Here is a 16,029-nt window from a genome sequence, read left to right as displayed (position 1 = left end):
TTTTCTTATGACTGTGCAAGGAATAGGACATATGAGATAAAGTCTAAGAACTAAACAAATGTGGAGCCTGACGAGAGATTTCTACATAAAGCTGGAAACTTCTATCTTCAGTGTAAGGATAATAAGAAATGAATACACTATGCAGAAGGAGATGGCAAGGAAAATGTTCAGTCTTGACTGGAGTTGCATGGAGCGGGGAGTTTTCTTCAGAATTGATAACTCCCATGCAGGTTTGTGATCCAAGTTTCCACTATTTACGGTGTCTTTAAAAAGCTGAAAGGAAAACTTAATTTGTAGTGGTTATAGATTTGTAGTGGTTATAGACAACTAGTGCTCCTAGTTAGGTGGTTGAAGCAAGCATAAATAGTTTTTGAAGTAATGTGAATCAAAGGCTTCAAAAGGAAGTTTTAAGGAAAATGAGATTACATACATGATGGAAAAGACAAGGAAGAAAGAGAAGGTGGGAGAGAGGGAGAGAAGAGGAGAGAGAGAGAGAGAGAGAAGGAAAAAGGAAAACAAGAATGAAAGAAAAAAGTCACCATTAGTGAAAACCAGGGAACAATAAAGTGCAGTTTAATCACAGCTGAAATGACTTTACATATTTAGAATTATCTGACATAGAATATTAAATAAGTGTGCTTAAATATGTTTCAAAAATAAAGACTGGAAAATATGAGCAAGGAATAAAAGGCGTTTAAAAAGCAAAATGGAAAAGGAAATGAACAGAACGTCAGAAAATTAAGAATGTAACAATTGAAGTTAAAAATCTTAGAGGTTGAACACCAAAGTGGATACATATGCACAAAGAATTAGTAAACTGGAAAATATGAAGACATTATTTGGAATGAGGCCTAGAGAAACAAAGAGATAGAAAATATGAAGGGGAAGTTAAGATACGTGGAAGGTAGAATGAAAATGTCCTACATATTTTTGATTGGATTTCTAAAATGAAATATGAGATAATGGAGAAGAAAAAATAATAAACGATGTTATGGCTTCTAATTCTCTATAATTATTGAAAGAAATCAAACTCCATACTCAGGAATCCCTAGAATCAGAAACAGAATACAAATTAAAAGTCCATATCTGGGTACAGCATAACATGCTACTGCAGGACACCAAAGACAAGAAAAACCTAAAAAACATCCAGACAGAAAAGACATATCATCTACAAGGGAATGACAATTAAAATGATTCTTAATATCTGGATGCAGTGGGCTGAATAATGGACTCCAAAGATATCCAAGGCCTAATCCCAGAACCTGTGAGTATTACCTTACATGGCAAAGGACATTTTGCAGATATGATGAAGTTAATGATCTTGAGATGGGACAATTATCTTGGGTTATCTGGACAGGTCTTAAATCCAATCCCAGCATCCTTATAAGAGTTTCGAAAGCAAAGGGAGGTTTGTACAAAAGAAGAGGAGGTAATGCAACCATAGAGGCAGAGCTTAGAATGATGCAGCTACAAGCCAGGGAATGCTGATGGCCACCAGAAGCTGGAAGAAGTGAGGAACATGTCTCCCCCAGGGTCTCCAAAGGAGGACATCCTGGCCACCACCGAGATTTCAGCCCAGTGAAATGGATTTTGGTCTTATGGTCTCCAGAAATATGATAGAATAAAACTCTGTTATTCTGAAGCACTAAGTTTATGATAATTTGTTAATGCAGCTGTGGGAAACTTACATACTGGACAGCAGTGGAAGCTAGAAGGCGGTGTCATATTACTTTCCATGTCTAAAAGAAAATAGTAGTCAACTTAGAATTATATCTTTCAAGAGTGAGATAAAAATAAAGGCATTTCCCAGCAAACAAAAACTGAGTTTATCACCAACAAACCCAAATTAAAGGCAATTCTCAATAATATACTTCAGGAGGAGGAAGATGATCCCAGATGTAATGTCTGAGGTTTCTAAAAGAATGCCTTACCAATAAACTAATGAATATTGGTTACATAGACAAATATTGGCTGTATCAAACAATAGAAATAATGTGTAATAGAAAAATATAAAGAAAGATTGAATTAAAATACTGGAGGTTTTTAATGTGTTAGTTGGGATAATGGTGATTGGAAGTAAATGTTAAAGAAGAGAGTAAAAATACTGATTAACTTCATACTTTGTTAGATATGCATATTAAAATACCTAGAATAACCAATAAAAGATAACATAGAGAACATAACTGCTAAGGGAAGGTAAATAAGTGAAGATAGGAAACAAATCATTTTAAGGGGCAACAAACAAGGAAGAAAGAGAAAACACCAAAATATATAATATAAATAATATTATAGAAATCAATCCAAATATATAAATAATCATAATCAATATAAGCAGATTAAGGTTTCTACTAAAAATTCAAATATGGATGTAAAATATCTAGTATATTAGGTTTACAGGCATTCCAACTAAAATGTGAGACAGAGAAAGGCTGATGGCAAAGAGATGGAAAAAGTTAGAGTAGGCAGATGCTAATCAAATAAAACTCGTGTAGCTATATTAATATCAGACACAATAGACCATAAGGCAAGATGTATTACTAGAAATAAATAGGATATCTATATGATGGTAACATTTAATTCAGCAAGGTGCTATCTTTCTACACGGTGTGTAACTAATAAAAAAAACCCCTTGGCCAGGCACGGTGGCTCACACCTGTAATCCCAGCACTTTGGGAGGCCGAGGTGAGTGGATCACCTGAGGTCAAGAGTTCAAGAACAGCCTGACCAACATGGTGAAACCCCGTCTCTACTAAAAATACAAACAAAATAAAAATAAAAATAGCCAGGCGTGGTGGCATGCGACTGTAGTCCCAGCCACTCAGGAGGCCGAGACAGGAGAATTGCTTGAACCCAGGAGGCAGAGGTTGCAATGAGCCAAGATTGTGCCACTGCACTCCAGCCCGGGAGACAGAACGAGACTCTGTCTCAAAATAAATAAATAAATACATAAAATAAAATAACCCCCAAAATATATTAAAAATAGCCAATATTCAAAGAGAAATGCACAGATTTTTAATGGACCTAAAAATGATCATTGACACCAACAAATGAACAGTGAATGCACATGAAACGTTCATATAATACAGACTGACCACACGGTAAGCTACAAAGCCAGCCTCTCTACAAAGAACCAGAGTTAGATGGGTTTGTAGTCTGGTTCTAACAAACATTCCCGAACGTGGAGAAGATACCTGTAGCAGGTGACGAAGGCTTTATATCTAGAATAAAAAAATACAGTCCCACAAATTAACATGCAAGAGAACCAACTCCGTGGAAATTAGACAAAATCACAAATGCAGGAAAGGCAATACAAATGATTCATAAGTGTATAAAAGATATTCAACCTTATTAAGAATTAGGGAAGTGAAAATAAAATTTAATGATGCTCCAATGCATACTTACCAGACTGTCAAATATTAGGAAGTCATACAATATCAAGTGTAGGCAAGGATGTAGAGCAACAGAAACTCCCTTTACCACATATGATTATAAATTTGTAAAACCACTTTACAAAAGGGAAAAATGAAAAAATAGCAAAATATAGAATATAAATAATATGACAGAAATCAATCCAAATATATAAATTTATTTTACACTTTACATATTTGCTGTTACCTAGTAAATTTGAATATGTTCCTATTTTCTAATCAAGGAATTTTAATTCTAGATATATATCCTAAAGAAATTCTTACTCAAGCACACCAAGATACATGCACAAGACAATGTACATGGAAACTTCTTAATAGCAAACAAACAAAACAGTCAAATGGTAATCAACAATAGGGTGAATAAATTGTAATATAGTCATACAATGTGATTGTGCACAGCTTTGAAAATGAATAAACTAGAGCTGCACCTATCAGCCATGAATCAATCAGTAATGCTTAATGTTCAGCCAGCGGTTATTGGTGGTGAGTATTGGAATTATCTGGAAAGCTCATGGGGTACCCAGAGATGTTGCTTGTTGAAGTGGGACAGGACTGGAACTTTGTAATTTTATTAAGTTCCCAAGTGATACTGATACACAACGAAGTTTGAGAAACAGCATGTTAGCACACAGTTGCAAGAGGCATGCACACTGTTTAGCTTACCCAAAGCTAAACAGAATAAATGAGACTAAGCTGTATGTTATTTGGGTTACACTACTCTAATCAGAGCATGACAAAGGCTGCTTCTGTGAGGAGGAAGGAGTAGGCATTTGAGAAGGAGGCATCCAACCAAGATGTGGGTAATATTTTATTTCTTAGCTTGATGAAAGGCGCACTGAAATCATTTTATTATTCATATTTAATGTATATAATGTTTGTACATAAAATATATTTCATAATATAAACTTAAAAAGTAATAAAATACAAAAGGCTTACTTTGAGTGCATGCACTCAGTGAGCATCTGTGTATGATGTATTACTTTTGTTTGTGCTGCTGACTTACTGACTTCTAATAGTGTTGTGTATACATTGTCTTGCTTCTTCTGCTCATTGGCTGCACTACTGGAGGAAATGTTTGCCCAGGACAAAGGGAAAGTGTGTTTTCCAAGAAGCCACTTGGATTGCCCTCTGTACACTTAAGAAGGTCCCGAGGTCAGGGTGTCTTATAGTAGTACAGAGACTGACCTGATGTGTGCAGCCAGGAAGTGCAGCGTGGTGTGTGCAGCCTGACATCAGTGAGCAGGGAGTGAGTGCATCCCTGTACTCACCTCTGTGGCACTAAAGGGACCCAGGAGGACCAACAGGACAGGAGCAGGGCCTGGCATGAAACTGCTAGAACTGACTGATCACACAGGTTTGGGACTGAGGCAAGGAGAAAAGTGACCTTTTTATTTGCCCCCAAGGAAGTGGGGAAGCTGCTTCTGTGGCTTCTTAGATTCTGATTGCAGATATCTCTGGATTGTACAGTAAGAATAGTCCCACAAGTGCAAGGAGGTGGATGGGAGTACATTGGCAGCCAGCACACATGCTCTGACCCAGAGCACATGGATGAGAACTGGGTTAGGGGAAACAGGAAGTTCTGCAAGGTACCTGCAGACCCTCACTGTGAGGAAGGCATATGGCAGCTAATGGGTTGGAAAGGGAGCCTTCAAGAATTCCTGGGTGGGTAGAATGGAAAAGAAACAGTGCAGACTAGGGCAGCTGGGGGCAGGGGCTGAGCCCACTTGATGTGGTGGCTGCCCTTGACCCACTTAGCCACTCACTCCAGGTGCTGCCCCAGGTTGCCAGGGAAAGCGATGGTTGTGTTTACAGAAACGTGCTATGCAACTTTGTAAGTCAGCTCCACTACAGATTTCCAGGGTCCTCCTTGGGGTGTAGTGGGGAGAGCTCAGTGCTGCCGATTCTCCCTCCAGAAAGTTGAGGAAGCAGGAGAAGTTTAATCAAAGGACTTATAGGAAGATGGCCTGTTATTCCTACAGTGCCCTCTGCCATCAAGAGAATATGGGAAAAACGAAAGGCATGAGACACATCCAATTCCTCTTGGAGGTGTACTGGCTCTGATTCCCCCTTTTGGGCATAATTTAAATTAGGGTCTTCATGACCTCATGCTTTTTCTAGATAAAAATTCCCTCCCCAAGTCCTTTATATTCCATCTTTCAGGTAAAACTAACTAATCTACTCATTGCTTTTTCTTATATTCTTTCTTCGTGTCAGATTAGAATGTGATTTCTCTTATTCTGTATCCTGTGTTCGGGGCAGGGCCTTGGTCACCAAGGCAGCTAAGAGCAGAGCTAAGCATGCACACCAGGCTCAACTGTGCCCTCTGCTGTGCCCTCCCTGAAGCCCAGCTGTGTTCTAGGCCCATTCCATCTGGTAGTCCTGAGATATGGACATTGTCAATTTCCCCACCTTTGACTGTCGGTTCCAATCTAATAAAATCATATTCCCTTGAACAGACTTTTGCCTGAAATACAGTTTAGTAGTTTAAGCCCAAATCCAATATGTAATAGCATTTTAGTTCTTTTGAAATCCCTGTAATTCAGTATATTTAGGAAATATTAATTATCCTAAAAGGATACAATGCTTAATATTTTACTTTCTCCCAGATCCAGCACGCAGTTTCAACTGACCAGGCTTCACACACATATCAGCTTCTTAAGACAGTTCCTGAAATACATTGTTTACCATCTTACCCTTAAAAATGTTATGTTCTTGTTTAAATGATTTTGAAACCCTCATCACCAATTCCTGACCTCATTAGCTTCCTTTTTACCATCATATTTTCTCAAAGCTAGAATGTGTCACATGCAAGGAGAAAGATTTAAGACCTATTTCAAAATGTAGCTATTTGTAGTTAAAATTTTGTCTTGTAATTTACCACTGACTTAGTCCCTTCTTAGAACGAGTGAACCAGAGCTTTTCTTAACCTGGCTAGCCCTCTCTTCCATCACTGAAATTGCTGGCTTATACAGGCTGTTCCTGACTTAGAATGGTTTGACTTAGAATTTTTTGACTTTACAATGGCATGAAAATGATACACATTCAGTAGAATACCCAGTTTAGTACCCATAAAACCATTCTGTTTTTCACTGTCAGTATAGCATTCAAGAAATTCTGTGAGATATTCAACACTTTATTATAAAATAGGCTTTCTGTTGGGTGACTTTGCCCAACTGTAGGCTAACGTGAGCATTCTGAGCAAGGCTAAGCTGCGATGTTCGTCAGCTAGGGGGATTAAATGCATTTTTTATTTATGATATTTTCAACGTATGATGGGTTTGTCAGGATGTAAGCCCATCTTAAGTTGAGAGGCGTCTGTATGTGTTAGCTTCCATTTTTATTGTAGTTCCCATGTTGCTCCCAGCTACAGAGACGGGTGCTCTCTTCTCTGCTCTCTCCTCCTCGTTTTGTTCCTCTCTAATCCTCTCTCCCTACCGCAGTCAGAGGTTTTCAAAAATGTAAATCTATGGCTTGTTTGAGCCCACATCCTTTCAAGGGCTCCTTGTCTCCCTTAATATTAGCATTTTGTGGGGTGTACTGACCCTCTGTTCTCCCATCTGGCCCTGAATGGGGCTCTAGCCCTGCCACTGACCACTGTTCCTTCTGCCCCACAAGCATTCCTTGCAGGGGGCCAGTCACTCTGTCCCTCCCCAGGTCATCTAAGGCTTTAGCATTTCACACTCCCTGCTGCCTCTACCCTCTACCTGGAACAGGGAGCTATTGGCAGCTCCCTCCAACTTCCTTCCACAGCACCACCAACTCCTCAACTGCAACCCTGCCCTGCCTACCACTGGCACTTTGGCTAGCAAGTTCCTCCTCCAGAACTTGTTAGCCAGAAACAAAATCTGTATTAGTCAGGGTTCTCTAGAGGGATAGAACTAATAGGATAGAAGTATATATGAAAGGGAGTTTATTAAGGAGTATTGGCCCACACGATCCCAAGGTGAAGTTCCACAATAGGCCGTCTGCAAGCTGAGGAGCCAGTCTGAGTCCCAAAACCTCAAAAGTAGGGAAGCCACAGTGCAGCTTTCAGCCTGTGGCTGAAGTCCTGAGAGCCCCTGGAAAATCGCTGGTGTAAGTACAAGAGTCCGAAAGCTGGAGAACTTGGAGTCTGATGTTCACAGGCAGGAAGCGTCCAGCACGGGAGAAAGATGGAGGTTGGAAGACTCAGCAAGTCTGCTCTTTCCAGCTTCTTCTGCCTGCTTTATTCTAGCCATGCTGGCAGCTGATTAGATGTTGCCCACTCAGACTGAGGGCGGGTCTGCCTCTCCCAGACCACTGACTCAAATGTTAAAATCCTTTGGCAACACCCTTACAGACACACCCAGGAACAATACTTTGCATCCTTCAATCCAATCAAGTTGTTACTCAATATGAACCATCACAAGTCCGCCCCTTGTCAGATTCCTCATGGAAGCCCTGTTCTGGAAAGAACGCCTGTGGTCTCCTCCCCTTGCTATTTCTATGCTCCACAGTGGATCATACCAGGATGGGATGTTGTGAGCACTAAATGAGCTAATGTGAGCAAAGGGCTTTGCATAGTCAATATGGACAGCACACAGATTTCCTTAGCCTTGGAACTTGGCATATTCTATCCTAGGATGCCCATGAGATTCATGGGACAGGATAGGGCCTGATTTGTTCCTGGCTGTATCCACAGTGCTTAGTACAGAACAAACTTCAGAGATGTAGGTAGATTTTGTGGAATGAATAGTGAACAAATGATATATTCTCAAAATTCATATGCAAATATTTTGTAAAATGAATGTAATTCTAGAAGAATTCAGGGAAACTCATTCTATTTTGATCAACTATGGCAGAGAAACCCAGCTTTCCCTGTCAGAATCAGGTAGGTGACGCCCAAAAGGAAAGCTAGCCTTTCTGCCTTGCTAATGTCTACCATGACCTTTTACAGCGTTGGTTCCTAAAAGCTTCACACCTGTGGAAACCAGGGCATCAGTGATTTAGCCTCAAACATCTTTTTCTAGCCTTCAGGGAAGATGTTGACTAATCTTGTTTGCCCCTAAGGGATAGCAAGTATTATTTGTGAATAAGCAACTAATGAACTGTGTGACGTGGGCCCAATCCCTTACCCTCTTTGGCATCAGCTTTTCAGGCTGCTGGCCTAGATACCTCCTGATAGGTCTCTTGCAGAGATAGTTCATGAGTGGATGGTAAGCATGGGCCTGGTTATTTTTCTAGGAAATCAGTGACCCGGAGATCCTGGATCTGGTCCATAGTGCCCTTGGAAGGATGACTGTGGTCCGGCAAATCTTTCCGTCTGCAAAAGACAATCAGAAATGCATGAGGAACAACCACCGCATCTCCTCCCTGCTCTGCGACCCCCAGGAAGGCTACCTCCAGATGCTGCAGGTCAGTGCTCAGCCTCTTCTCCCCGGTCCCCTCCACCAAGAGTCTCACCCACACCCTTGGCCAAGGGAGACATGTGGGGGCCTCCTATTGCCACCAACTTCAATTACTAGAGCTCTGTCATTTGTTGAAATTGAAACTGGTTGACTGGGCAGTGTCTCTGAGCAGCACTAGCAGGCAATTATGCCTGTTGTCAGCAGACAGGGCTTATTGGCTCACCGGGTGTCTCTGGTATTTAAAAGTCACATGCATAGATGGTAAAGAGATTCCTGTCTCTTATGTCTCTGTGATGACTGCTTTGTGGGAATGTGTTCATCTGGCAGGGCTGGGGATGGAGTCTTCTTTGGGAAGTGATCATTTTGAACCTGTTTTAGGTTCTTGTTAATACAGACGTGACCCTTGCAAAGCAAGATGGGACTATCCCAGCACATCAGCTGAGTGCTGAGGCTTGGGTCACGCAGGACACTGTTGGATGCTCAGCTGAGCAGGGAGGGGCAGGACAGCAGGACCATGACATGGAACCCCTACCCACATGGTTCCTTCCAAGGCCCAGAGGTACCAAGTGTTTCTAGTCAGTCCTTCAACCCTAAGTATGTGCATTCGGCACTAGCTTGTCTTGGGCCTTGGAATATGATGGAGAGCTATGTGCCTGGTGTAAGAGGTGGTTTCTCTCTGGGTGTTTGGGAGCAACAGGGAAATAGTGTGGAGAGTACCCACTGGCAGCCTCAAATCCACTTCTAGGTTAGGAATGTGGTGCCTCAGAAAACTTTCACTGATGCTTAGTGAGAGCCCCAGGACAGAAGGAAATTTCTTCCAGTTGGGTTTGTGGAAATTGCCCAGAAGTTTGTACATGTGATATGCTTGCCATTCAGCATTTGAAACTAGTTCCATCCATCTTTACCCAGCCAGGCATGAGGGTTAGAAATTGGGGTTGCAGAACAGAGACGGTGTATCTGCCATCTAAGTATCAGCCCCACCCCATAACATTTTGTTCTCACCGTATTAGGGTCCTCACGTTTTGTGGAAGGGAATTATTGGAATCTTGAGTAGGGTGTGGACATGTGTCAAATTTGCCAAAGGAATGAATCTACTCTATAATCTCATATGTGGGGAGAAAAAGGAAACATGCCTCAACGGATGGTAAACATGAGAAATGTGTTCTTGATTGAGGTGGAAACACAGCAGACATTGATTTTAGCTGGAGTAATCCCCATTCCACCAGTGTCTGTGCTCCAGGGAGCCCACCAGAGTGTCTGGGGTCTTTCTAAGGTGGTGGAGGGGTGGCCAAGAGAGTGGACCCAAGGCCCCCGCAGCACTCATGGACTCAAGAGCCCTGGACACCCGAGTCAGAGTGAAAGGCCCTGGTGCAAGAGTTTACGCTGAGATGCTGCTGGTTTATTCTGCCTTCCTCTATGTGGAGTCTGGAAGAAATGGTGAAGGCCAAGTAAGTTTCTCTCACTGTGCCTCTGTAGTCATGATTCCCAGCCTCCATGTGGATGGAAATGGCCTTAAACAATGGGGCTCAGGGAATGTGTGCCCATTCCCACCCAGTGCAGCGGGAGAGGGGAATCCCTTTGTTCTCTGTGGGGCCAGAGCCTGTGAGGGTCTCACTCCCTGCAGGGTCTTTCTAGCTTCTCTCTCCCTTGAAGGGCTTCCTCCCTCCCCAAATACATGGCACCCTTGCCTCATATGCCCTAAATCATTCTCTAGGTCTTAGTTAAACTGCACTGAGTCTCCTTGAAGAACAAAGATGGGGCCATTTTCCATGGCACAGAAGTGTCTGCAAAGGTTAGAGCAGGGGAAAGAAGAAAGTGCTTCTTGTTGAGGCCTGTGATGCCCCCTTTTGCTGTGGGTGAAAGGTGCAGGTGGGCCCTTTGGTTGCATATCAGACACATTGGATGCAAAAAGTCTTTTCACTGGAGGAGAGAGAAAGAGAGACTGAGGGGTTCAAAGGAGAATCTAGCTGAGGGCCTACTTAAATGACATGAGCCCATGGAGAGGAGAAACAAAGGTGCAGCTCCCAGATATGTGGCCGGACATCATCAAATGAGGTAAATGCAGTGTCAGACCCAGGAACCCTGGGACACTACACCTCCCTCTGTTCCTGCTGAGACCCAGGCATTGCATAAAGAGCAAAGCTGAAGTGCAACACTACAGGAATTTTACAGCAATAGCAGCAACAGTAAAAGAGGAATCAAGTCACCTCGGTTCAAATCCTGGTAACTCTAGTTACTAGCCAATTATTTCATTATTATTATTTGTTTATCATTCTGTGCCTCAGCTCCCTCCTCTCTAAATTGGGGGTTAGAATATTATCCTCCAGAGTCATAATTAAAATTAAATCGGAGAACATACGGAAAGTATTCAGTTCAGAGCTGAGCTATTAGCAGTACAGGTTGAGTATCTCTAATATGAAAATCCGAAATCTGAAGTACTCTGAAATCTGAAATTTTTGAGTGCCAAAATGGCACTAAAAAAAATGCTCATTGGGGCATTTCAGATTTTGCATTTTTGGATTAGGGATGCTCAACTGGAATTGGAATATAATGCAAATATTTCAAAATCTGAAAAACAGATCCCAAATAAAAACACTTCTTATCCTAAGCATTTCAGATACGGGATACTTAACCTATTGTCATCATTACTGAGGAGGTGGACAGGTACATTCAGGGTTTCCATGGAAAGGCTGAACATAGCCTTTTTTTTTTTTGGTGTGATTTAGTCTGCCTATCTCCAAACATGCTTTTTAAAGGCATCACTGCAGGTGGGAGGGCAGTTTCTATCTTTCCAGCCCCTTATCACAGGCTTTGTGTACCACTTACTGTCCACATCTCTCCCATGGGTACTCAATCATAACTTCCTTGCTTGGGAGATGAGAGGCTATGTATTTTAGACTCATGTAGCTCTTTATACAAGGCCACAAGACCCTGCTCATTGAAGACCCTCGATAAGGAATTAAAGGATGAATCTATTAAGAATGCAGGTCTCAGTACAAGTTAAACTGACTCTAGATGCCTCTGTCTCTCTCTCTCTCTCTCTATATCTATATATATATATACATATGTAAAACACTTTATTATGTATATATATACATACATATATATATATACATATATATATGTAAAACACTTTATTAAAGGAATCTCTGTCTCCATTTGTTGCATCTGCTTCCTTGCAAGGCAGTATCATGAGAGGAAAATGTGGATTTATTTATTCATCCTGCCCAACAACTACTTGGGCAGCTTGTAGATTCATCTCATTTACAAGCCATTCCCTTCCAGTTTCCTCCATAGCTATTACCACTTCTTTCTTTCTTAATGACAGTGTAGAAGGCAAACTAATTTCTACTAGCCTCTAGCTGTGAGATTTATCGAGAAGACTCTAACATGTTTAGAACAACTCAAGGAAAAAAAAATTATGTCATGGATTATTAACTTTGTCTTGATGAAATTAGTAAAGATCCTTTTGGAAATGGAGCTCTCCAGTCCATCTTTAGTCCCCCCCACCAAATGCCTGCTCTTGGGAAGATCATTGTGGTTTAGAAGTTCCTGGGAGGACAAAGAAGAACAGGGAATTTTTGCAAGAGCATCCATCCCTTGGCTTCTCTACTGAGCTGGCCTCAGAAACTGTCTCATCCTCTATGAGGCTTGTGGTCAGGGCTTTCTGTGCTCTAAAGCCAACCAAGAACTATTATAGCAAATCAATTTGGTTCCTATTTAGCAGAAAGAAAGTCCCTTGGAAGAAAAATACCTAAATATGTGACCCCTAGTGCTCCAAAAGCATTGCATTTGCCAGCATGCAGCACTGTTGTTTATTTTTCCCCACAAAGCACTGTCTTATTTGTGTATTTCTCATTCTTGTTTCCTTGACAAGTTAGTTTAGGACTTGTCTGACTCAGCCAGTAATAAAAGCGATAACCAGTCCCTCAGAACCCTGAGACTTTGCTAAGATTTCACAGACATCTTTGCTCAGAGGAGAATCTGTAACATACTCTGTCTCTGGAACTGTACTGCCCTGTGACATCAGGGCTGCAATTGAAGTAAGAGGCGTATTATCACATAGCCATCTCCCCATTTATATTCAAATGTGTTTCTAAGGGGTGACAGGCAAATGATATAAACTGTGTTGTGTGGTCACTGTGGAGCCGGATCCCTGAATTAAGCTTTGGGGGCTAATGTGGTATTACCATAAAATGCTCCCTCAGGTTGAAATTTCTCTTCTTTGTGCATTTTTAAATTGTTGAATGGCTTGATTGAATCGTTCCTCCTCTGTGCTGCACACACTCTATTAGAGGATTTCAATCTCTCCCCCTCTAACATCCCTATTTTTTAGGGTTTCCTGTACTCTTCCATGGCTAAAAGGTTTTTGTTAACCTGTTGGTAGAAGCCTGTCCTCTGGAGCTTCACTGAGCCTCCCCATACCAGCTACCTTGGATTTCATGTCACTTTCAATGGTTTACTTAGCCCTAAAGACCCATATGGGAGCATTTAACATGGAGAGTGGGGAAGGCTTTGTCAGAGACAATTGCACAGGTGTTTTCCTTGGGTGCAACTGGCTGCTGTTCTGGCTGCAGGTGGCCATGTGTGCATTTGGAGCCCAGGAAGCCTTGGGTGTGGACAGACAGCCCTCTTCACTCTTCACACTGTCCCCTCAGATTCAGCAGTGAGCAGAGCTCCCTGCCTCCCCTGTGCCCTCTGTTACCATCTGCTTCCTCCTGAGGCTTGGCTGTGGTGCCCTCTCCCAGGACAGCTGGACCGGCAGCAGTTTGGCAGAGAGACTTCACCTGGCGTGGATTTCTCAAGCTGTGATATCTGGGTGTCAACTTGTCCTCCCTGCTGGACCCTCTGTCAGCTGCTTGTCTAACTTTGCTGGCCAACCACAACCTGTCTGAGGATTTGGTCAGAGGTCAGTTCCTGCTGTTTGCCTCTGTGATGTCTCCCTGAACAGTCCACTTTGCTTGATTAATGACAGAGGGAAGAGAAAACTGGGCTCTTTAGAAGCCTGGAGGAAATGCACCCTTTCTTAATGAAAACATTTCCCACACTTCCAGCTTTGGTGTTGGGAGGATAATGGTCTGGTTCTGACCCTGGCCTGCGATTCATCTTCCTTCTCCTCCAAGGATGATTTTTACTTTGATAATGCGGATGCACAACAATTCCCTGGGCCCCACAGCATAACAGATACTAGGCTGGAATACCCTAATAAAACGTGACTGAAGTCTCAGATTTACTACAGAGAAGGCATGTGCTGCTGCCAGGAAGGCAGACAGCCTGGCCACCCGGCAGGCACACCCTCCTGTCCTCCAGGGGCCTCTTCCCCACTGATGGGGGCAGAGATCTTAGCTGGATCGACCTGGGAGCCTGCAGCACTCCTGAGGAGCTCAACACACTTCATGGGGAGCTTATATGCTCATTATCTCTGGTCCTGATCCTGCTTCCAGGGACTCAATAACTGACCAGAACACCTGGGCTTTCAATGTGCCTGCCTTCACCCTGCCCAGTGCTTGCCCAGGTGGAAAGTCAGTGCCTTCCTGGTTTCAACAAGACAACAAATTCCTTTCTGCACAAGACATCCACTATCGTCTGAATGTTTGTATCCCTCCAAAATTTCTGTGTCGAAACCTAATCCCCAAGGTGACAGTATTAGGAGGTGGGACCTTTGAGAGGTGATGAGGGCGGAGCCCTCATAAATGGGATTCTTCCCCTTATAAGGGGCTGAAGAGACCAGAGTTCTCCTCTTCCACTCTGGCAGGACAAGATGAGAAGGCACCACCTATGAGCCAAAAAGCACGTCCTCACCAGACACAGAATCTGTAGGCACCTTGATCTTGTACTTGCCAGGCTTCAGAGCAGTGAGAAGTTAAGTTTCTGTTGCTTATAAGCCACCCAGACTATGTTTTTTTTGTTACAGTGGCCTGAGTGGACTAGGGCAGCCTTCACGTCTCCTCAGGAGCCTCAGAGCTGGTGTTACACGCGGTGGGGAGTTGGGTGGGGCATTTGCATTGTAGCTGCTCAAGCAGGATTCAGCCTTCAAAGCCCCTCCCTGCTGGGGAACGTGCAGTATTTCTGAGCACTGCTCCCCTGCCCCCAGTGCTCCATTATCTCCTTGTCTTGCTGGCTTCCCTGCCCTCCCTCCATTTCCTCCCTCTGGGTCTTGATTCCTTATTTTCTCATGAAGATCAATTTAACAGTCTTACTGGTGGCCTTTGCTCCTGCTGACACAAGGTATTTTCCTAAATAAAATATAGTTACTGATGTAATAGAAATTCTGGTAATAACTTTTTTTAAAAGTCTATTTTTCCATCCCTGGTCCTCAGTCAACTTCTTGTGACTCATCTCTAATTATCCAGCAGCCGAGAGTGTCCATCTGGGTCTCTCAAGAGCTTCAAGCCCCTAACAAGAGCTCACGGCTGAGTTCTCTCCTGCTTCCCAGAGATGCCTCCTACCTTTCCCGTTATCTTTCTGAGGACCCACCTCCTGCATGGGTAACTGATGTTGGAACTTTACACCTTGCCAGGATCCTGCCATCTCAGGGAAATGCATAGCCTGGGATTCTGGTGGGAAATGGCCAGTTCCACATTTATTCACACAGAGCTCCCATCTCTGTCCCCAGCAGCCTCTATCCACCACCACTTGTCTTCTAAGAAGAGGCATTTTCTTTGCAAATGCCTTGAAATCTCTTTAACTTTATGTTTCTAAGAACATGTTTAGAACTGTTATTCAACTTTCAGTAATTCCATAAATGCCCATTTATGAATTTGTTATGCATTTCTTCTTATGTTAGACCTTTCGCAAATTCTTCTAAACCCCTCAAAATTGGGAATTTTAATTTCCATGTTGAAGCACGTTCTGATTAGGTAAACTGGCATGTGCACAGGCCCAGAGGCCTGAGAGAGCAGGGGAAGAGTTCATTGTGCCTGGGGCAAGGGGTGAGAGGCAAGAAGTTGGGAAGTAACTTGGAGGGGACAACAGCGATTGGGGCTCTGCCCTTGGTTATGTGATGTGATGTGGAAGACTTGTATCTGAGAAAGGCAACTCTGTGCAGTGTGGAAAGGGAGGATCTGAGGCTGGAGACAGGTTAACCAGTGGTTACCATCTCCCTAGGGAAAAATAAGGGCACCTGAACTCCACCCCAAAAATGGGAGGTGACCATTGAGTGAGGACATCTGGAGGCTTCCCCAGGACTGAAACCCCTGAGCTGGGAGAGGGTGGAGTGCAGAGCATGTGCCTTC

General features: G+C 42.9%; 1 protein-coding gene across 3 annotated transcripts in view; it reads left to right on the top strand.

The window, feature by feature from the left end:
- GRID1 (glutamate ionotropic receptor delta type subunit 1) overlaps positions 1-16,029 on the top strand; it is a 770,551-nt gene that overhangs the window by 494,164 nt on the left and 260,358 nt on the right. For all 3 annotated transcript variants that reach the window (XM_032141682.2, XM_058436447.1, XM_058436446.1), the window contains exon 6: positions 8,631-8,801. In XM_032141682.2, coding sequence (XP_031997573.1) covers positions 8,631-8,801 — 171 coding nt within the window. The remainder of the gene's footprint in view (positions 1-8,630; positions 8,802-16,029) is intronic.

The sequence above is a fragment of the Hylobates moloch genome, unplaced genomic scaffold, assembly GCF_009828535.3.
Source record: "Hylobates moloch isolate HMO894 unplaced genomic scaffold, HMol_V3 SCAFFOLD_3, whole genome shotgun sequence".
NCBI lineage: Eukaryota > Metazoa > Chordata > Mammalia > Primates > Hylobatidae > Hylobates > Hylobates moloch.
The sequence above is the reverse complement of the archived record's forward strand: the minus strand, read 5'-3'. Positions and strand labels throughout refer to the sequence as shown.